Below are 20,466 nucleotides of genomic sequence, written 5' to 3' on the forward strand. Positions count from 1 at the left end.
TGTTGTGTAACAAAGTTTATTACATATGTTCAAACATATGTACAGCACATTTCTCATGAAGAGTGGTTCTGTCACAAATATAAATTATTTAAACTTTCTTAAAGAACATATGATACAGGAACTGTAGTCTGCTTATGGTGGAAGAAAAGATGTGCTGGCTGTTCACTGTAACAGGTCGGTTAAGTGCTCCCCCTGATAAAACACTCACACATGATTTCTGTATGTTAATGTCAGTAGTTTCCCCTCGTATCGTCAAACCCTTTTGGAAGTCACATGATCATCACCAGAATACATGGTCCCTTCACCAATCAAGTCATTCAGTGACAATAAATCTGTCTGTAATACTACACAACATGCCTGCATTTGACCCCAGTATTTTCTATGAACCAACACTGTATGATGATGCACACAAAAATAAGGCACAAATGGAGAAGCATTAAAAAAATAATAGAAAATAACCAAGGGCCCGAGCAGGACGGGATTTGGCACAGGAAAAGAGTAACCAAAGGTAATAAACATAATGAAATGTCATCAGCAGCTTCCTGATAGCGCTTCAACAACCTACCAGCAGCAGTCTGTGAATCAAACTACAACCATAAAGTAAAAAGAAAGGGTTTCATCACAGCGTACTTTTATACATAGTAAAGTACTCATTTACAATAGGTGGACAGATGGGTGAATTATAGTCTACACTGAAGTACCTTTATTAACCATTGTAATACTGAGAGGCAAGTATAAAGGATTGTTTTAAGTCATAGTGTTATGAGCCTTTGCACAAGTTTGTTTTAATAAATACTGCTTACAGAGCTTCATTTCATCGGGCCTACTAAAAGGAAAGTGGTTTAAGTGAATAGAGCGGGAAGATTGCAATGATTTTTTTATCACTACACAATTACAGAACAAACTTGTTTGTACACACAAGAACCGTGAAATTTGCTAAAACCTCCACAAACTTCATGATGAGTGTCAGGAGGAAACATACTGGCATGATTGATCATTCAAATGTCAAAAAAGAGTTGGGCTGTCCCATCCTGGCACCATATAAACCCCACATGGTAAAACTCCATGATTCAGTTCAGCTACATGTTCAAGATGAACATTTTAAAGGTGCAGATGAAAACATAATACACATTCTTTAGTAATGACATCATTTGAAAGATTTAAAGCTAAACACAAAAGAATGAATGTCCATGTCGTGCTTCATTTGGGAATAATCCCATACATTAACCATTCAAAAATGCCAAAACCTTCAGGCACTTTTAGGATTGAGATCAGTCATTAGTTCATGTATCCTAAACCCTCTTGAGATATTAGTCCATGGGACTAAGCTTCGATCAGTGTTCCACTCAGTCAGATAGAGTTAATATATTTAAATAAAGATGCCTGTTTTAGTTTTACATCATGAAGATGACAGGAGGAAACACACGTCCTCCTTCAGGGCACAAATCATTCACAGCCACAGTCTGCTGGGAGAAGAGAGCAAACTAGTTTTGCTGGTTAAGAGGGTTCAAAGTTGATTCCCTTTCCACCTGCGAGCTTATGATTGGCAAGTCCAGACTCGTCCATCAGCAGCATCTGGAACCGTCGCTGGACAAAAATACCTAGATTGGATTTTAGGCCAGCACTGGCCTACTTCTATGTTTTCCTGTTGTTCCAGTTAGGATCTGCAGCAGCGTTTGGCTCTGCAGGCCGCTCAGATGGGGAGCGGGAGTCTGGGGGAGACTTCTGAGCCTGAGGGGAGCGAGGGTCCAGCAGAGGAGGAGGAGGAGGTTTGTCAGGGTGGAAGGGTCTGGAGTAGTGCTCTGGACCAGGTGGACCTGCTGGCCTGTGTTCTGGCATCCTCCTGAAGTCCTGCAGAGGGCCATCCCTGCCTTGGTGGTAGTTAGGACGGAACTCATCAGGGCGTCTTCTTTTCGGGTCTGAATGCCTGAAAAAACATTTTTGCAATTTAAAGAAGCGGTGTGACAGAATTTCAACTGAGGTCATACTTAAAAAAGCAGTTGGGACCTAAAGATACCAAAGAAAACACTCGGGGTGTCTAACATTAAAGTGGTGAATTTAGAAGAAGAGACTAAAATTTCCAATAAAAAGTCAATATATTAAGAAGTTATGAAATATAAACATTCTCTAAAAAATGAAATTTGTTGTTTCTATTACAAGAAACAAATGTGTGATGTTCTTTCATTAGTTAATGTAGGGGAGAACGGGGTTTGTTGTCAGTTTTTTTTACTGTTTTGATGATTGCTCATCATCAAAACATCTTCAATAGTCATTCCTACATTAAATCGAAGCTTAAGGTGTTGGCTTGAAATGTGTATCCCTCTCATTTTCCAACTTAATGTAACAAAGAGGCAATTAACTATCAAAGACACTCTGACACATTGTGACAACCAACCCCATCACGGGGATGGTTGTCACACACTATCGGGTTGGTTGTCACAATGGTATTTCAATGGGAAAAATATTTTAAAAAAGGCAAGAAGGCAGAACTAAATTTGAATGTTTAATTGCACTGACAAGTGATAGGCCTACATAACTTGCATTTTAACATAAAATGAGCAAGGAACATGAACAGGAAACACATCTTTAGGCCAGCTTATATAACAACATAAAGAACAAAACAAATAGGCCGAACAACAATGGCCTACTCAACTAGGCTACATGCAGTCACTGTCTGAGTTACAGTGATGGCAAATGTAGGGTCTGCACACTCCAACTAATTTCACCATGCATGATTTTGCCAACATAGGGGTTGGTTGTTACATGTGACAACCAACCCCAATGAGAATGTGACGACCAACCCCAACTTGAATTTTTTGCTAGCATCAAGGCTAACAACCATCTAACAACTACTTAGCTAGCTAATAAAAATCTAAACTATAGCTATCCACTCACACTTTGTAAGGGTAACACTTGTTTTGTTATAAACCCATCGTTTAAAAGCCTAGAAGAAAAATACTGAGGAGCTAAATATTTACAACTTGACATGAAAAACACAAAAAGTCCTCTCACCTCAAGTTCAGCTGTCTTACTCCAGAGAAGACTATGTAGGTGAGCTCTGATCCTAATTCTGGAAATGTCCATACCCCAATTTTAGAGACAGTGCCCTGTGGTGGCAAGATATAACAAGTGTGCCAACCAACCCGTGTGACAACCAACCCCGTTCTCCCCTACTACTTTCTTCTCCGAGTATGAGCAAGTTTCTCATAACTCTCAGAAATTCATATTATTTGCAAAATATTATCCCCCTTCCCTTTGCTCCATCATTAATTGTTTTGCACTGCACACTCCCATTGAACACTATAATAATTCAACTTCCCGACTTGCCTAATAATTACTCATTAGCAATCGAATAAGACTCTTGTCTAGGATTTGCTGTCAGGTCTGAGTAGCTCTTACCTGTCGTAATAGGGTCTGTGCCCCCTGTGGTCCCTGTCGTCCCTGTCGTTGCCGTACTGGTCATATGGCCTTTTTCGAGGGGAGCTGTTGTTGCGGTAATTGCCTGAGCTGCGGTAGGAGTCTCCGTGGGGACGCCGATCACCATAGTGATCCTTGTAGCGGTGTTGGTCGTAGGGATGATGTCGGTCTCCCTGCCATGACTGGTTGCTGTTGCCTGGGTAACTGTATTTGCGATCCCTCTGCCAGTCTCCCCTGTCTGTGATAAAAGGCGTGAAAGATGATTAAACAAAATGTGTAATTATGCTAAAAGAAGCTTAATTCACAGCTCTACCCTCGTTTACAGAAATTATCAGCATTTCAGAAAAGACTGAAAAACATCTCAGTCTTAAGATGTTCTCACACAAAGACTCCGACAAGAAAAAACCTGCCTTCCATCACACTAAAGCTCTCCTCTTCTCACTTTGTTCAGTTTCTTGTAAGTCAAAGTCAAATGACTCTATCCCCACTTACCATCATTATTGAAGTGCCGTTTATTAGCTGCATTGTACGGCTCTCTGTGATGTCCGTGGGGGCCTGCCTGAGTTCCGTGAGACGGAGCTTTAGAGGATGGCTGAGTACCTGTGGAGTCTCTACTGGAACCAGATGGCTCTGGTCTGAAAGATTTACCCCTCCCTGCAGGATCATCCTTCTTCTTCTGCTCCTTCTGGAAATGTTAAAGGATTTTGTTTTTTATCCCTGTTATGTACACAAAATGATCCAACCGATAAATCACTTGAGATAAAGGAAACAACAACTTACCTCTTCCTCATGTGAACGTTTCTTCTGTGCCATTTTGTACAGCTTGTGAAGCTTTCTTGCACCAAACTCTGTAAACTTGGACACAAAGATCCAGAGATTTCTGCCAAAAGAGGCACATAATAATGGTTAGCAGAATTTCAGTGGTGAATACAGTGATTATGGGGTAGTAACATAAAGTCTGCCTACCTTCGCCATATTTTCACATGTTCGGGGTCACTGTAGGCTTTAAGGCACTCTGTGATTCGGTCTCCAATCTTCAGTAGGCATGTGCGTGTGTGCTGGAGCTGCTCCTGGTCTGATAAACCTTCATCTGGTTTATCCAGCTGCTTCAGGGCCTTCTTCACCGGCCTCATGCGCTCCTTACACTACACACGTAAACATATTGATGTTAATGCACAGCCTTTTTAGTTGATTTCTAAAATGCCACACATTTCTGGTCAAACTCACAACACTGAAAGTCTCCTGGTCGAGTTCATCGTCCTCCTTTCCTTCTATGGGAACCGGATCAGACCCAGCCGTGATGTGAACTGGACCTTGAGTCTTCTTCCCTTTGGCTCCTTTAGCCTGAAACATAAAAGTGTAAAGTGTCACCTTAAACAGATTACACAAAGGGTGGGTACAGACTGGCAAAAAGCAGCTACTAGCTCTATCACAGTGCAAACATGAGCACATCTAAAATGGTTAGCTGAAATACCTTTTCTTTTCTTGGCTTGGCAGTCTTTTTTTCTTTGTCCTTCTCTTTTTTAGGAGTTCCCTGTTTTTCTTTGTTCTCTTTGTTATCCTTTTTCTTTTGTCTCTTTTTGGCGGGGGACTTCTCTGTTCCATCGTCCTGCTCCAATATGAGGAAAGAATAGCACGTTACACTATAAAGCAGATTACTTCAAGGAAAAGGCAGACCCACCCTTTCACACATACTGCACTCCTGAATATTTCACGACATTATGTGGATGGTCTGCATGTATGACTGCAAACTACAGACTCTATGCAGTTACGGAAGAAATCTCTATCTTCATGCGCTACCCGGCTGCTCAAATACACCAAATTGAGTATTTTTAGTTGTGAGAAAAACCTGACACAGATAATCTACTGCTATGAGGGATGTGTGAAAAGAAGTTCCTGAAAATATCAGAGCCTGAATGTTCTGCTGTTACCTTGAAAATGTCTGGAGTTCATGAGTGAGAAGAGCTTAAGACTTGTGAATATTTAAATGTGTCATCCCTCTAAAGGTAACAAATCAAGCTTCAATACCCCACCTTTTAAAAGCTGTTTGAGTGTTTACTCTTCTCTGTACTCTACCATTTTACTGAGCCTACTTAACAGTTAAGCATGTAACTTATACACTGACTGTTTTAGTGCCACCATTAGTGGTGCAACAAATACCAAATCTCACAGTTCAGATAGGATCTGGGATTTTCTCTTTTAACTTTTTTTTATTGAGTTTTCCATAGACTTAATCATGATACATTTTGCTTACAAAAAAACCCAAAACATAGAACAGCTGCTGCAGTATTTAAGGTTGCCATTCCCCTTCCATGCCCTATCCTATCACACCCCTTCCCACCCCAGCCCTCCCTTCAACCCCACATCCCAGATTTTACATAATATGTAAGTAAGCAAAAGGGGAAATAAAATAATTCATTAGTAAAAATATAAATAACAATAATAAATGAATAAACACACGTACAAAAAAAAAAAGAATATGAATAATAAAAAAATAAAAAATACAAATTTAAGATATTGGAATCTGATTTGAAATTGGAAAAGGAAGAGAAAAAAATAAAATAAAATAAAAATTAAAATAAAAAGTGACATCCATTCTTCTACTCTGCTTTTGTTCATTTCTATTCAGAGGGACTTGTAAGCTCTCATAATATTTTAAAAAGGGGGTCCAAGTTTTACTAAAATTGTGTAAGGAACCATATAAGTTATATTTTATTATTCAAGTTTAAGAAAATGCATGGTGTCTGTAATCCATCTGGGGAAGCTGGGTGGTGATTGTGCTTTCCAGGAAAGTAGTATAAGGGATTTGTGATTCTCTCACCTTGACCTCGCCCTCCTCTGATGGGTTGTCGGACAGGCGAGGGGAGGAGATGTCATTTCCTTGGTCATCCTTTAGTACCTTCTCCTTTTTGGCCCGAGGCTTCCTCTTCCTCACTTTGACCTTTAGAGAGGAGACAGTGTATGAGCTTGGTGGAGGTAGGGGGCTTTATGTGGATCAAAGACAAACTTCATATGGTCAGAAAAGTATGGTGGAGTTACTCAGAGATTAAAAGCAGCTCACCTCCTCCCCTGATTTAGAGAGGTCTGTGTTGTCTTGTTCCTTTTTGAGCAGCTTGAGGAGATACTCAGCTCTCGCCTGTAATTGCTTGTTTTGGGGCTTCTTGCTTGGATCATCTGGGAGAATCTGTGCAAAGGGAATTATATATTAGACTTGTACTTTATTCATCCTCTGGAAATTCTGAAAGTTTTCCATGTCAAGATTTGGTCATAAAGCTGGTTAAAACCTGAACATCTGTTTCAATCATGTTTCAAACAGGCCAGTTTCGCTTCATATACATGCAACAAATATGTGCAGCTAAGATTGTTTGTTTCATTTTTCTCTCTTCATAGAACATTTCCAAAAGATATTTGCTAGGGATGCTCGATATTGGCTTTTCTGCCGATATCCCATATTCCGATATTGTCCAACTCTTAATATCCGATCACCCGATACCGATATATTCAGGCTTTTTACACCAAAACTGTTTGGTAACGACATAACATATCTCCTATTGTGGAACTAACCAGTATGCCTAATTGTATTGTTATGCCCAACTGGATGCATACATAAATGCAAAATGGCTTTCCAAATGTACACACTGTTTGTGCAAAATAAGAGAACAACTTCAACTTAAGTTATGGAAAAAAGTGCCAATATGGCACTGCCATATTTATCATTTTTTAGAGATTTTAGAGAGAAACATTTTGCCTCAAACAACACTACAGTTAATATCAAAACAAGGAAGATGCATATCTTCAGTCCAGAGTAGTGAACAAACATAGTCCTCTTTTGTTCCAAGTTCAATGAATGAGGAAATGGCCATAACATGGCAAATAATACAATCATTAAATTATAAACTGGGCTCCATCGCCCTGCTCTCTCAAAATAGTGCAAATAAAAACAAGAAAGATTCTTCTTCAGATGGAAGTTCAAATTTGATGTATTAAAAGGAAGAAGCCTTGTTTCCTCCTCGCATAACCAATGCTTTGCTATCATTGCAAATTGCAAATTTACAATTCCTAGGTGACACTTGGAAATAGTTCCAAACAACGGACATCTCATGCATCGGGCGAGCAAGCTTGTTAGCCACAGTTAGCAACCCACGAGTCTAGCATGTTGTTGTTCATCAAGCGTGCGTGCCTGTAAACATACCATGCAAGTTCATGCAAGTTCGGAATTGCTAAAGCCTACCGAAGAAACATCTGTTATAAAAACTGGATACCGATAATTCCCGATATTACATTTTTAAGTCAATATTGGAGGGCCAATAATATCGCCCATCCCTAATATTTACCTTATCAGCTAGTTTCAAGTCCGGGTCTGTCTTGATTAGATCCCAGTTCCCAAACCCGTGCTCGTAGATACCAAGCAGGAGCTGGACGTCATCCTGCAGTTCCCAGTCCACATCAAAATGAGCCACCTTGACCCTGCATGTCAGCTGGAACCTGCAGTAAACCGACATGTCAGATTATAAAAGATGCATTTTCTCCAAATGTCACATCTTCAACACAACACCAAGACCTGTTGTATGTTTGCAGAGGTTTCTTACTTATTTCTCTCATCAGGATTGACGGGCACTACTTTGTGCAGAGGCTCAAACTCCTCTTCGTGTTGGATGATGGACTTGGCGTTAACTTGCACCCCTGAGATCTTGATGTTAATTCCTCGCCGCTTCCCAGGACCTTTGGCTGGAAGGATAACAGGCATCAGATCAGGACTTGAAAAACAATTTTGGAAAAACTCTTAACAAGTGAAGTCATCCTACCTTCAACTGGGTTCTCTTTAAGTTGTTCCTCATGCTCCTGCACTGCTGCCACACAACTTGTATGAATCAATTCACCAAGTCTCTTCAGGTCAGCTATGGATTTGTCAACCAGCTCAGAGTCTCGGGCGATGGCTTCCAACCTGAGCACAGAAAACAGAACTTAACTGCATGGCTCATGCTTAACAAATACAATGTAGGAGACTTTATATTTATAATTATCTTTAATATCAGTTCATACTGTGCTCACCTTTCAAGAGGAGATCCAAACTTCTTGTATGCCTTGATGAACCTGTAAAAGATAAAAACAGATATACTTTATGTTGGGTTCATTAAAGGAAATTAATTTAAAAAATTGAAAAAATGTGCACCAATGACTTTACCTGCGAATTTCTGCATCAGTGAAACCCTCCACGTTGTTTTTGCGAGCTCTGGGTCGGCCTCTCTTCTTTGGCTTCTTGTCATCATCACTATCATCAGTCTCACTCTCAGAGCCTGACGAACGATTTTTCAGCTTTGAGCCTGCGTCACTGTCGCTGTCATTAGCCTGAGCCTGGTGGACAGAGGAACAAGAGCATTACTATTTTTCCAAAATGTGACTTATCAGGGGTTGTAATAGTTATTTTTTTTATTTTTCCCCATCACAATTACGCTTTAAATTCTCCTCTTACCCTCTTGTTTGAGCTCCTGCTTCGGGGCAGCATGAAGATGTCCTCCATCTCTCGCTGCTTCGCTTCCTCCTCTATTTTGCGACGCTGCTCTTCTGGGATGATTTCCTCCCAGTCACGTATGTTCCTATCCTCAAACTCTGGAGCGGTCTCCTCCATGCTGGAGAAGTTAGCCACCTGAGTCAAGCAAGGCAAAGAAAGAGGGGAAAGGATTGAGAGTTAAAGGAGAGGGAGGACTCAAGTTGATGTGAAATTATTACATATCCAGAGAAGGTGAGTGGTCACATTAAAATCATGCGACTTGCAGGCACCTTGAACTGAGATAAAAGTTCATCAGTTGCACTTGAGCCCAGATCACTTTCTCTTGTTTCAGCCAACCTCAGGATCTCATCGATGTCCATCTCCTACAGACACAAAAAGATTGTGGTTTAATCTTCCACATATATAGCTAGTATTTTAGACCCATAGACCCTACAGTCTTTTTAATACCTGAGGTTCAGACTCCTCTCCTTCTGCTTCTTTAAAAAGTTCCTCCGCACCAAACTTGAGGATGGCAGTCAGCTCTTCTTTATTAAACGGGTTTGAACTGTAGAAAAAACAACAGGAGAAAGTTTGAGTTTCTTGATATTTAACACATTCAATCATCAGAAATCTGTGTCCCACTTCTGACGTCTTACTTTGTGGTTCCTGAGTTGCTGTCCAGTACAGTTCGACCTGTGGTGTCCATTCTCTGAATGACGAGATGGTCCAAAACCATCTTCTTCTTTGCCCTCTCAATGATGTCCTCCTCCACAGTTCCTTTCGTGACCAATCGATAAATGTTCACCTAGGGAAGAAAATCACAAGCATTAATGTTTACTTGATTAGGAGGGGTTGAGATAGGACAGAAGTAGATCCTGAAAGATTAGAACATGTCAACAATCTGCAAATGCAGAGAGATCATAGCACCTGCACATTCTGTTGTCATCCGTTGCAGTTCTATTGGCGGAAGCTTTACCCAGCGCTCTGATGTAGACTACAGCAAATCTGCTACAGCAGATTAATCCTACATTGGTACGGACTGTTTGGTTATGTAAAAAATGACATTGCTTTAGATTTTATGATAAGTTAGATTCATGCATGAGTACCAGACATTTTCTAATGAAATGATAAGTCACAAACTGAGCGCTACCTCAGACACAAAGTGAAGTAAATAGACAGGTATGCTAGCTTGATAAGCTAGCTGGTCTCTAGCAAAAGTGGACTAAACCTGAGTGTTGTTGTGGCTTTGTTTTGTTTATATATATATATATATTTTTTTTTTCTATTGATCATTTTCTTATTAGAAAACATACAGAACATTCAAACATTACTAACTTTACAGACAAAAACAAACAAATTACAACACTATGTCAGTTTTGAAAAAATAACAGAAAGCCAACCCAACAATAATGAAGTTAGTAAATCAAAACTTCACTTTAAGTGATGGGCCCTAACAGTGGCAGCAGATTAAGAGTTTTATAATGGGTATGGCTTATCTCTAGATTTACTTTCAGTTTAGGGGGGTATCAAGCTTGTCTCTAATGTAGTCTACAAAAGGTTTCCATGTTCTCTCAAACTTATCAGACGAGTTATGTATTGTGAATCTCAGTTTTTCAAGTTTTAGTTGTTGCATCACATCTCTCTGCCAAAGAGTTCAGCTTGGGGAGGGAGAGGACTTCCACTGAAGAAGGATCAGCCTCCGAGCTAACAAAGTTATAAATTTTGTTATTCTGAGATGAGTTCCTGTCAGGTTCTTATTTTTATCTCCTACTATCCCTAAGATAGCGATCAGAGGATCAGGTTGGACTACCTGATTATTGTTGTGGCTTTTACTACTTCCGACCATTGTTCATTTTTGAATCAAGCAAAATAGTCTAAGACAGAGTGTACTTGAAGTCTTATTCATATCAACATTCTTGTTTAGTGTCAATTGTACTTGGCACCAGTTAGACCATGATTCTGCCATAAAAAATGGTGACATTTTTTTCCCATATTGCCCAGCCCTTGGAATATTTTTAATCATTCCCACAGACAGACATCAATTTAAGGCATGGTTTACCTGTTTCTTCTGGCCAATCCTGTGAGCCCTGGCTTGTGCCTGTAGGTCGTTTTGAGGGTTCCAGTCTGAGTCAAAGATGACTACGGTGTCTGCTGAGGCCAAGTTTATCCCCAAACCTCCAGCTCTGGTGGACAGTAGGAAACAGAAGTCCTGGAAAACAGATGAAACTGTTAATATAAGATGCAAAATATAATTGAAAATCAACACACACAAATATCAAGAAAAGCGTGTTACATTATTAATTATAAAAAGTCAAACAAACACTAGTCATGGATTAAATCTACAAAAACTGCAGAGCTCTGTACATCTTTTTGTTCTTTTTACCATTTGTTAAGCATATCCTTTGTATGACACTGATCTAACATGAAGTCAAATGAGATGAAATTGTACATGTATATGTTCTTATCTCAAAAAGATTTTAACAGCACTGCTTTTTGTGATATGATACTAAAATTTGACATATATTAAAACATCTTAATTGCTGCATCTGCTTAATTTGATATTAAATATTCAATTTTAATAAACGCAATTTCCCCATTCTATTGGTTAACAGCATTAAGTTATGCATGCACCCACCTCGGAGCCTTCTGCGTTGAAGTGATCAAGTGCCTGCTTTCGGATTTCTCCCTTTATGGAACCGTCCAGCCGCTGGAGAGTAGAGGGGCAAACGCAGAGACAATTAACTTTTGAAGTTTTCCTCCAACAAAACCACCTGCTGCAGCCCTGACATCCCTTTGCTTGGCATACCAGTGTACAAAGTCCATAAGCTCAGATTGATCACAATAGGTCTGCAAAGAGTAGGTCAGCAAAAATAACCCCAGCAGAGTGACTTGCAAGATTTCAGCAGGTCTTCGACAGAGAATAACTTGCTGGTTATAAATAACCGCATGAGCTCTCAGCCTGGCAGAGCATGTGTGCCACAACATTGACATCTGATGCTCTTCCCAACACAACCCCCCAAGGCTATCACTGTAAACAGTCGGAAACTTCAGTCTGTTATTCTAAACTGTAACCATAGATACAGCTACTGGTGATGCAGCTGATAACAGCGGTCAGAAAATGTAGAGGTTTAGCTATAATTAAAACTGACCAAATCAGCCATAAAATTATAACCACCTGCATAATGTCTAGTTGGTCTGCAGCTATGCAGTAGTGTTAATTTTGCTGGCTATTTTAGATTTAATCTTTAGACGAATATGCCTGTTAGTTTTAGTCACATTTTAGTCTTTTCAACCCTTTATAGTTTTAGTCTAGTTTTAGTCGACAAAAACTAAAAACATTTTAGTCTTTCATTTTAGCTGAAACATCTTCACTCTTTAAATAATTCATGTAGTCGATCAGATATTGGTATCAGGGTTGTACCAAGTGTTAAAATCGTCAACATTTCACTGTGAACACTTTTACTTTTGTAACATCTAAAGTTAAATAATTCAGCCTGTACCTACAAAAAAAAGTCAAAAGAAAACATTCTTGATGTGACCACTGTGACTGTATTTTGATTCTCTTGACTCACAGAAAAATTCCATGAAAAGACTGTATTCCACATTTACGACGGTTCTTGAATGCACCTGCAGTGACAGGTGTACTGGACCGACAGTCAGTTCACGGCACTCTGAAATGCATCTGCATCTTTCAACAAGGAGTTGATAAAAACTTACTAAATGTGTCTGATGTATCACCAAACTGAAATAAATCAAGCTGAAGACAGGAGCTTTTTACGGTAATAGCGGCAACAACGTCAAACGTCAAATATTAAACAGACGTCCCCTGGTTGTGTCTTTGTCACTAACGTACACCGGGGGGTAAAAATCCTCAATGAAGATGAGACAGATGCATGGAGGTGAGGAGAGCTGGTTCTTAAAGCACACCTGCTGCAGGTAGAGACCAAGCTAACACTGCGCCCCTCAGATTATAACTCAGCCTGTCACAGGAATGTATCACTTTTATCTTTAAAGATTAGACGCACAGCGAGGGAAACATGGATTCTTAATGTCCGACGGTCGGCCACTAATGTTTTCGTCTCATCATTGTCTCGTCAATGAAATCAAAACATATGTTTGTCAGAGTTTTTATTATCACACATAAAAGCTGATGATCATATCAAGCCTATTTCTGCAACCACCGGTAAGAGGAGGCAGCAGAAACACATTCCCTGTTTTTTTTATGACCCCTGAAACATGTTTGCTCAATGTATTTCAAACTGCACTATAACAACAATACCATAAAAATGATATTTTGTAGTTTTAACAAAACATTCAGAAATTTTGATAACATGTAAGTCCTACCTGGAATGGGTATCGATTCTTGGCAAGGTACTCAGCAAGAATGTCCAACATCCTGACCATCTGGGAGAAGATCAGGACTCGATTTCCTCTCTCTCTGAGTCGGGTCAGCAGCTTATGCAGCAGTACCAGTTTCCCGCTGCCCCTCACAAGTCCCTAAGTTATGAAAAGTTAGGGTATGAACAGGAGGAATTCAGGGAAAATTAAGCAGCACTTCTGTTTCTGTAGTCACAACTAGCTTCCTTCCGCATAGCGTAGATGTCCTGGGGTGTTGCTGTGAGCTAAAGTGGGCTCATGAGCAGACGTACCTGCATGTGTTCCTGTTGTGTTTCAGTTTCCACGTCCTCAGGCTGTTTGATGAGGAAACTGTGGTTACAGCATTTTTTCAGCTCCATAACAATGTTCAGGAAGCCGGAGGAGCTGCCTCGGGTGCCTTTGGAAAGAGCTTTGTAATTCCTTGTTAAAATCCACCTGGAAATATTGAGGAACAAATTGTGTTAATGAGGAAGAGAATTGCAGCTAACAGTACCTCAGGTTTGTTGTGTGAGAGCCTGATGTAAAAAATAGCTTAGGAAAGACAGAAGTAAGACCATACTTGTAAAATTGCTTCTGTTGTGCAGTCATGTCGACACGAAGGATCTGCTCCACTTTGGCAGGGAGAGATTTTTCCACATCTTTTTTGACACGGCGCAGAAGGAACGGCTCAAGGACCTTGTGCAGACTCTGATAACCGTTATCTCTTCCTTTCCCGTGTTCATCCTCAAAATCCTCCCAGGAATCAAACCTGCAGAGCACAACGCAGATAACAAATGTCACTCATCTCCAGCTAGAATTCAAACTGATGACACGGTTCAGTTTCATATTAAAAGCAGGACTTACTTGTCAGGCATGAGGAAGTGCAATAGTGACCAGAGCTCTTTGAGGGAGTTCTGCAGCGGCGTGCCAGTAATGAGGAGTCTGTGGTTGGACCTGAACTCCATTAATGTTTTGTAGAGCAGGGAGTCATCGTTCTTCAGCCTGTGAGCTTCATCCACACCCAAGAAGGCCCAATTTATGTTCCCAAGAACCCCCTGGAGACAATGTGAAATGTCAAACTAAGCACCCACTACTCTTCATGAGACAAAACCGTACATAAATCCTGATAACTGAGCTTACCTTGTCTTTAAGAAGAATTTCATAAGTGGTTAAAAGTGCATTGAAACGGATTCTCTTCGTTTGATGGTTCACCCACTCATAGTCACGAATCTATAAAAAACAGAGGCATCAACATGAGTTAATGTATATAAATCTGATGGTGCGATCAGAGAGTGTGATCTCTTTCAGGCTAAACCTACTGTTTTCCTGCTCATGACGTCGCCGAGGTAGACCACCACGTTCATGTGAGGGGCCCAGGTTTCAAACTCCCTCTGCCAGGAGGTGAGTGTGGACAGAGGCACCACCACGATGAAGGGCCCGTACAACTGATGGTGGTGAAACAGGTAAGACAGGAAGGAGATGGTCTGGATGGTCTTTCCAAGTCCCATCTCATCGGCCAGGATGACGCTGTTGCACCTGAGAGAGAATAAGAAAGAAACATGGCTTAAACCCTTTAGGAAAGAAATAGAATGTATTATTTTTCATAAGAGAGAACGATTTAGTTTGATAAATTACCTGCACCAGGAGTGTGCCAACCAATTCAATCCATCCAGCTGATAATCTCTGAGCTGAAGGTTGTCATCTCCAATATATGATGGCTGTTTCTTCAGTGGAACAAACCTTGGCCTTTGCTTCAACACCTAATATGATAACATGGAATGCATGGTTTACAATTTTGTAAAGTTTCATCATTTGAGATATTTTTGATCATTTCAACTTTAAGGGACTAATAATACTAGGCCATTCTAGGTCCTTGGGATCTGTCTCATACCTTGCAGTCCTTGGAAGGGACAGTTTTAGTAGAGTTTCTGTTCATGAAGGCAGTAATGCACGGCTCAAACTTCTTCCCAACCAGAGCTCCATCTTCCCAACTGCACTCTGAATAGGGTAAGCCCATCCACTTGCATAGATATTCTGGCTCATTGGAGGAGGAGGATGTCTTGTGGCTGTGAGCTGTTCAAAAGCAGGATTTAAAAATGAATAATCAAAAACTTGACGGTGAGTACTGAAGACCGGCCAACAGAATGTAAAAGTGGTGTGAAAAATTAAGAAGGGGCTTACAGGGGAAGTCTGAAGATCCTGGTGTCTTTCCTGTTTTTGTTGCTGTTAAGAATAAAATTCACTTTAGTGCACGAGAAGTTTTTGATTCAAAGTGACTGTCTGCAGATCTTCCAGACAAAAGCAACACGTGTGCTGATTTCTTACCAATCACACGCTCCACAAACTGAAACTGTTTGCTCAGGTCAGAAGTGAGCTCCTGTTGGCAGTTATGAAACTCTACATCCTCAGGGGATGCCTTCCTCAACCTGCAAACAGGGGACAAAGGATTAAAAACTCTTGAATGACAAACATCTGTAGATAAAATGTAAATGTCAGGACAAAGATTTTTCACCATGTGCTGAGCTCTTCATATTTCCTCTTGTAGTTGTCCAGTTTCTTGATTCCCTTGACCTTTTGCAGTGTCAGAGAGTCTATGCTCTCCCATGTGTTGTGGATGTAGGACCAGCCCTTCCACTTGATAAGATAATGAGTCTCCCCTTCGTCGTTCTCAGGGTCAAAGCCTGCGCTTGGGTCTCCATTTTCCTCTATGGAATACATAGTGGTGGGGGCCCCAGTGGCTACAAGTAGAGAGAGGAAAAACTATTTAAATGGCTGAAATGAGGCAAATACACTTCTTTAAAAATCCAGACAGAAAGCAGCATCTACCCTCATAAATATAACTTGTGCCATTGTAACTGCCATTGTAAATGTGCTAGTTAAATAGCAATAGCAATTTTATTTATAAAGCACATTTCATTACATGTAAGTTCAATGTGCTTTAGATGGAGAATTCAAACATAAAAACATTTTCCCAAATAGAATAAATAAAAACAGAAAAACAATAGATACACCCAACATACATCAGACACAGAAATCAAACAAACAGCAATTGTTGCTGCACATGCATCTAGTCACAACAGTCATTATAGCATTCATACACTTGAGAAAATAAATGTCTTTTCAGTCTTTTTGTAAAAGTGGAGACAGTTGTTATGGACCTGAGGTCAGCAGGCAGTTTGTTCCAAAAAGATGGACCACAGTAACTAAAGGCCCCTTCACCGGACTTTGATTTGACTCTGGGTACATTTAAAAGACCTCCACCTGCTGACCTAAGGATCCTAGTCCGGTTATACACTGTGAGCAAGTCAGAGATATACTGGGGAGCTGAACCATTGAGTGCTTTATGGACTAATAATAGGATTTTGAAATGGATTCTGTATTGAACGGGGAGCCAGGGGTGATATGGTCATATTTTCTTGTATGTGTCAGGATTCTAGCTGCAGTGTTCTAGATGAGTTGGAGCCGTCCTATGGAGTGTTTGGATAGACCTGTGTACAGTGCGTTGCAGGAATCTAACCGGGTTAATATGAATGAGTGGACTAATTGCTCTGCATCAGTTTGGAAAATGAATGATTGGAGTTTGGAGATGTTTTTTAAATGGTAAAATGATGTTCTTGTTATATTAGTGATGTGGTTATCAAAGTGAAGGTGGGAACCTAAAATTACACCAAGATTTCTGACTTGCTCACGGTTAAAGTAGCAACAGAGTGCCTCACCTCCTTTTTTGCTTGTTCTAGTGTCCATAATTCGCTCAATGGTCTCACTGTCATCATCCTGCTGCTCCTCTCCAGCATCCCCGGTCATTTCAATCAAGTCATCAGAGTCTGTTTCAAAGTCATGTTGGTCCTCTTTGTAGCTGTAGCACAAAAGAATAAGAGAGCAGTTGATATATCCACATCCCAGCACTTAAAAGTAATTTGTAAATATCAATATTATTAATAGCCCTGACAAAACACAACTTCAAGGCCATAATTAGCTGTAGTAATTATAAATACTGTGCATTAAGAGAAAACAATACTTCTGTTTAAGTAATGCACCTTTTGACTTTAGTTGCACCCCTTCTCCCCCTTGTTTGTCTCTTTGGAGTGTCTCCCTCATCATCGTCATCATCCTCATCATCGTCGTCGTCATCGTCTTCTTCACCTGACGAATCCTGTTTTCTGGTCTTCCTTCCTTTTTGAGACAGCTGCTTTTTGCTTGCAGATTTGGTCTGCGGTCTGAAAAACAAACAATTAAGCACAAAAACAAAACGATAACAACTTAGATCTTGTCAGGAATTGGCCTCAGGGATAATCGTCAGAGAGTTTGAAAAACTGCAGCTGATAGCCACTCTAATTATTCAATTTAACATCTCATTTAATAAAAAATTATGTATTGGATTAAATTTAGTTTTTTCAGATTGTACTTTGTGATCACAAGTCTGCAGCATTCAGGTTCATACTTCACACCAAATCAAAGAACAAAAAGTGTAATCAAACAACTGTCCACACTATGAATGATTGAGATGACCAGTGGGTAGCTGTCTGATGGCCAGGCTTCGCTACGCTCTTACCTTCTAGCAGGAAGTCGTCTGGATCTAACTTTTTTCTCTTCCTGCTCACTGTCTGTACTGTCGGAAGCCTCCTCCTGCTCCTCCTCCTCCTCATCCTCCTCCTCCTCCTCTTCATCATTTGAGTCATCATCTTTCCAGATATTTCTTACAACAAAGAAATGCCACAAGTTCACCCTCAAGGCCCATCACTGCTTCAACCAATTCAAGATGTAATAAAATAGTGGGCCATAGGGTGTTCAGCACAGCAGAATTTGATCAGGGGATAAGCCACTGAGCCGACCAATCAAATTAGGTGTAAAAATAGAACATCACCTGGCTGACTGTAACTAAAGGAGCACATTTGGAGCAAACAGATACCCATTTAACAAACAAGCATTAAATAATAAGGACCACAATATGAACACACAGTGCCAAGACAATGTCAAAGAAACACATGAATGAAATAAAGATACTGCTAACAAAAGAGTTAAATTTAAGTGTCTCACATGACTGAATTAAATTATATTATGATAATAATGATATGAAAAATGCTCACAATCTTTAAACTTACTCCTTTTTCTTGGCTCGTGATGGTTTCCTCTTTGGACTTTCACTTTCAGAGTCGCTGCTACCCTGTAAATACAGGCAGCACACAACACATATCTCAGCACAGGCTTTGAACTTCTCTACATCATCCGCTAGATGGCACAAGTGATGCGTTCACAATAGCTGGTGCCAAAACAGTTGATTGTGCAGGGGGCATATATCATCCATGCATATTGGGTGCTGTTTTTCCTTTGTTGCTGCAGCTTACCCCGGCTCCGATGTTTAATCGAGCTGGCTCCTGTCTGCTGCGATTGGACCGTCTGACTCCGTAAACATCTGGATGTTCGTCCCACATCTGTGACCAAAGAGCAGCTGCTATCACACAGCCAGAGACTCTCTTGTACATAAATATGAACGGTCCTTATTACGCTTTTCCGGCTTATTTGGAAGTAGGTGCGGTTTGGCTGCACCCTAGCTCAATGGAGCACTAACAAAATGTACCAGACAATGGTACACAGCATGGCTTGATTACAATACGTCACTTAAACAAGGGAAGACAGTCTGCAGAAAGGTGCCTAGTTTACATATTGTCATTTTTTCTGATTGTAATGATATTTAAATCTATATGGGCATTTGGATAATACTTTAATTCTGCTCATATTCTTACACTCAAAGGTCAAAATGTTCATGTCTTAGATGGTTGGTATTACAAAGATTACAAAACCTCTAGTTTCTATATTTCTATCCACCCCATTATACAGTATCTTCCAAAGACCTACTGAGTTCTTGAGTTGTTCGATGTAAAATTAGACAGCCTGCTCAGCTGTTCAGACACGTTTTTACAGTGACTTTTTAAAGGGTCATTTCAACAAGATAATGTCTATGCACTTTAGGATTTGTCCTGTTTCTGGTGAACACAAGTCATCCTGTTCCAGCTTTATCTTTACCCAAAGGTGCTTTAGATATGCAGTATCTACACAGAAAAGCTGAAAATGAATCAAAATAAGGAGATATATATATATATATATATATTGGGTTCATTTTTTTCTGCATTTCAGCTTTGAAAATTTGCAATCGATTGACAATGTGCGTGCCAAATATTTTAATATCAGTGTCCCGGACAATTATTCCATCAATTACCAGTGCTTAAGCTTCCATGGTTAATGTTTTAAATGTTCTTAGGGGAAAATAATTCAAGTTTCAGACTTTCCATGAAATTTTCAAAAGCCCCAATGTGTTTTAATCAAGGCAGCAACACTAGAGGGCAAAGGCATGTTTTTTTGTTTTTAAACATCGAGTGCCTCTAATTTGTTTTTGTCTCTCCACCAGCTAAAATTTAACAGTGCTTCCATTTTTGAGGATTGAATTGTGAACGAATACATGGACAGCCAATCAAGCTTTCTAGTGTGCATAGTTATCTTTTGAAGTATACATTCCAACCTTTTTCAAATGATAAGAAAACTTCTCTGAACACATTTCTGGCTTTAAGTTGCAACTACAACTGTCTCGTACGTCAAATCTCCATAATCACATCAAGAGCCTGATTACACAAAGTTAACTCAATCTCCATCATTAGACAGGAATCTAATCTGCTTTGGAAACATTCAGTTGTCACAGCAGATTTAGTGCCTCTCTGAAGTTCAGTGACCTTTACCTTCTTCACATCCGCCAGCCGCTCCTTCTTTTTGGCTGGTGGCTTGTCTTTGACTTCTTCTGCAGTTTGCTGAGATTTGGAGCCTGCAGACTCACAATCTGACTCTGAGTGACTCTCTGACTCTGAGGAGCTGTTTGACTCGGAGCGTCGGGGTCTCCTCCTGTCATGCTCGCTCTCTGACTGACTGCCCGACTCCGAGGCGGAGCGGTTGGACTCTTCTGATGCGGAGTTGCTACAGGAATAAGAACATGTTCAGTGTTTTGATTTTGCAGTGCATGTTTCAAGCTAATGTTCATGTTTCAGCTAACAGGGGCAAGAAATTAAAAATGTCAAAAGACTTTCTCTAGGACAGGATGACACTGCACCAGCTTTACAGTGTGAGTAAGATGTGTTTCCAAGCCAACAGGAAACCTGAACCGTATTACATAATGGTGCGCGCACCTTACTTTGCCAACAGGTTTATAACCTTCT

General features: G+C 40.2%; 1 protein-coding gene across 4 annotated transcripts in view; it reads right to left on the bottom strand.

The window, feature by feature from the left end:
• Positions 1-20,466, bottom strand: part of chd2 (chromodomain helicase DNA binding protein 2) — a 31,536-nt gene continuing 11,070 nt past the window's right edge. For 2 of the 4 annotated variants that reach the window (XM_034685985.1, XM_034685984.1), the window contains 37 exons: positions 19,996-20,227; positions 18,610-18,696; positions 18,367-18,428; positions 17,817-17,960; positions 17,302-17,481; positions 16,981-17,120; positions 15,777-16,002; positions 15,590-15,690; positions 15,446-15,487; positions 15,156-15,337; positions 14,900-15,024; positions 14,584-14,800; positions 14,405-14,494; positions 14,129-14,319; positions 13,845-14,033; positions 13,558-13,720; positions 13,253-13,405; positions 11,544-11,615; positions 10,968-11,117; positions 9,565-9,713; positions 9,377-9,473; positions 9,199-9,291; positions 8,891-9,064; positions 8,603-8,772; positions 8,470-8,511; positions 8,223-8,362; positions 8,007-8,145; positions 7,752-7,902; positions 6,479-6,601; positions 6,239-6,358; positions 4,892-5,026; positions 4,645-4,761; positions 4,384-4,562; positions 4,198-4,297; positions 3,910-4,102; positions 3,400-3,655; positions 1-1,927 (listed from right to left, as the gene is read on the bottom strand). In XM_034685985.1, the coding sequence (XP_034541876.1) occupies positions 1,636-1,927; positions 3,400-3,655; positions 3,910-4,102; positions 4,198-4,297; positions 4,384-4,562; positions 4,645-4,761; positions 4,892-5,026; positions 6,239-6,358; positions 6,479-6,601; positions 7,752-7,902; positions 8,007-8,145; positions 8,223-8,362; positions 8,470-8,511; positions 8,603-8,772; positions 8,891-9,064; positions 9,199-9,291; positions 9,377-9,473; positions 9,565-9,713; positions 10,968-11,117; positions 11,544-11,615; positions 13,253-13,405; positions 13,558-13,720; positions 13,845-14,033; positions 14,129-14,319; positions 14,405-14,494; positions 14,584-14,800; positions 14,900-15,024; positions 15,156-15,337; positions 15,446-15,487; positions 15,590-15,690; positions 15,777-16,002; positions 16,981-17,120; positions 17,302-17,481; positions 17,817-17,960; positions 18,367-18,428; positions 18,610-18,696; positions 19,996-20,227 (5,416 nt within the window). In that variant the 3' untranslated portion in view covers positions 1-1,635. Of the gene's footprint in view, positions 1,928-3,399; positions 3,656-3,909; positions 4,103-4,197; positions 4,298-4,383; positions 4,563-4,644; positions 4,762-4,891; positions 5,030-6,238; positions 6,359-6,478; positions 6,602-7,751; positions 7,903-8,006; positions 8,146-8,222; positions 8,363-8,469; positions 8,512-8,602; positions 8,773-8,890; positions 9,065-9,198; positions 9,292-9,376; positions 9,474-9,564; positions 9,714-10,967; positions 11,118-11,543; positions 11,616-13,252; positions 13,406-13,557; positions 13,721-13,844; positions 14,034-14,128; positions 14,320-14,404; positions 14,495-14,583; positions 14,801-14,899; positions 15,025-15,155; positions 15,338-15,445; positions 15,488-15,589; positions 15,691-15,776; positions 16,003-16,980; positions 17,121-17,301; positions 17,482-17,816; positions 17,961-18,366; positions 18,429-18,609; positions 18,697-19,995; positions 20,228-20,466 lie in introns of all 4 variants that reach the window. The other 2 variants (XM_034685986.1, XM_034685987.1) reach the window with 2 other exon arrangements.

The sequence above is a fragment of the Notolabrus celidotus genome, chromosome 6 (genome assembly GCF_009762535.1).
Source record: "Notolabrus celidotus isolate fNotCel1 chromosome 6, fNotCel1.pri, whole genome shotgun sequence".
NCBI lineage: Eukaryota > Metazoa > Chordata > Actinopteri > Labriformes > Labridae > Notolabrus > Notolabrus celidotus.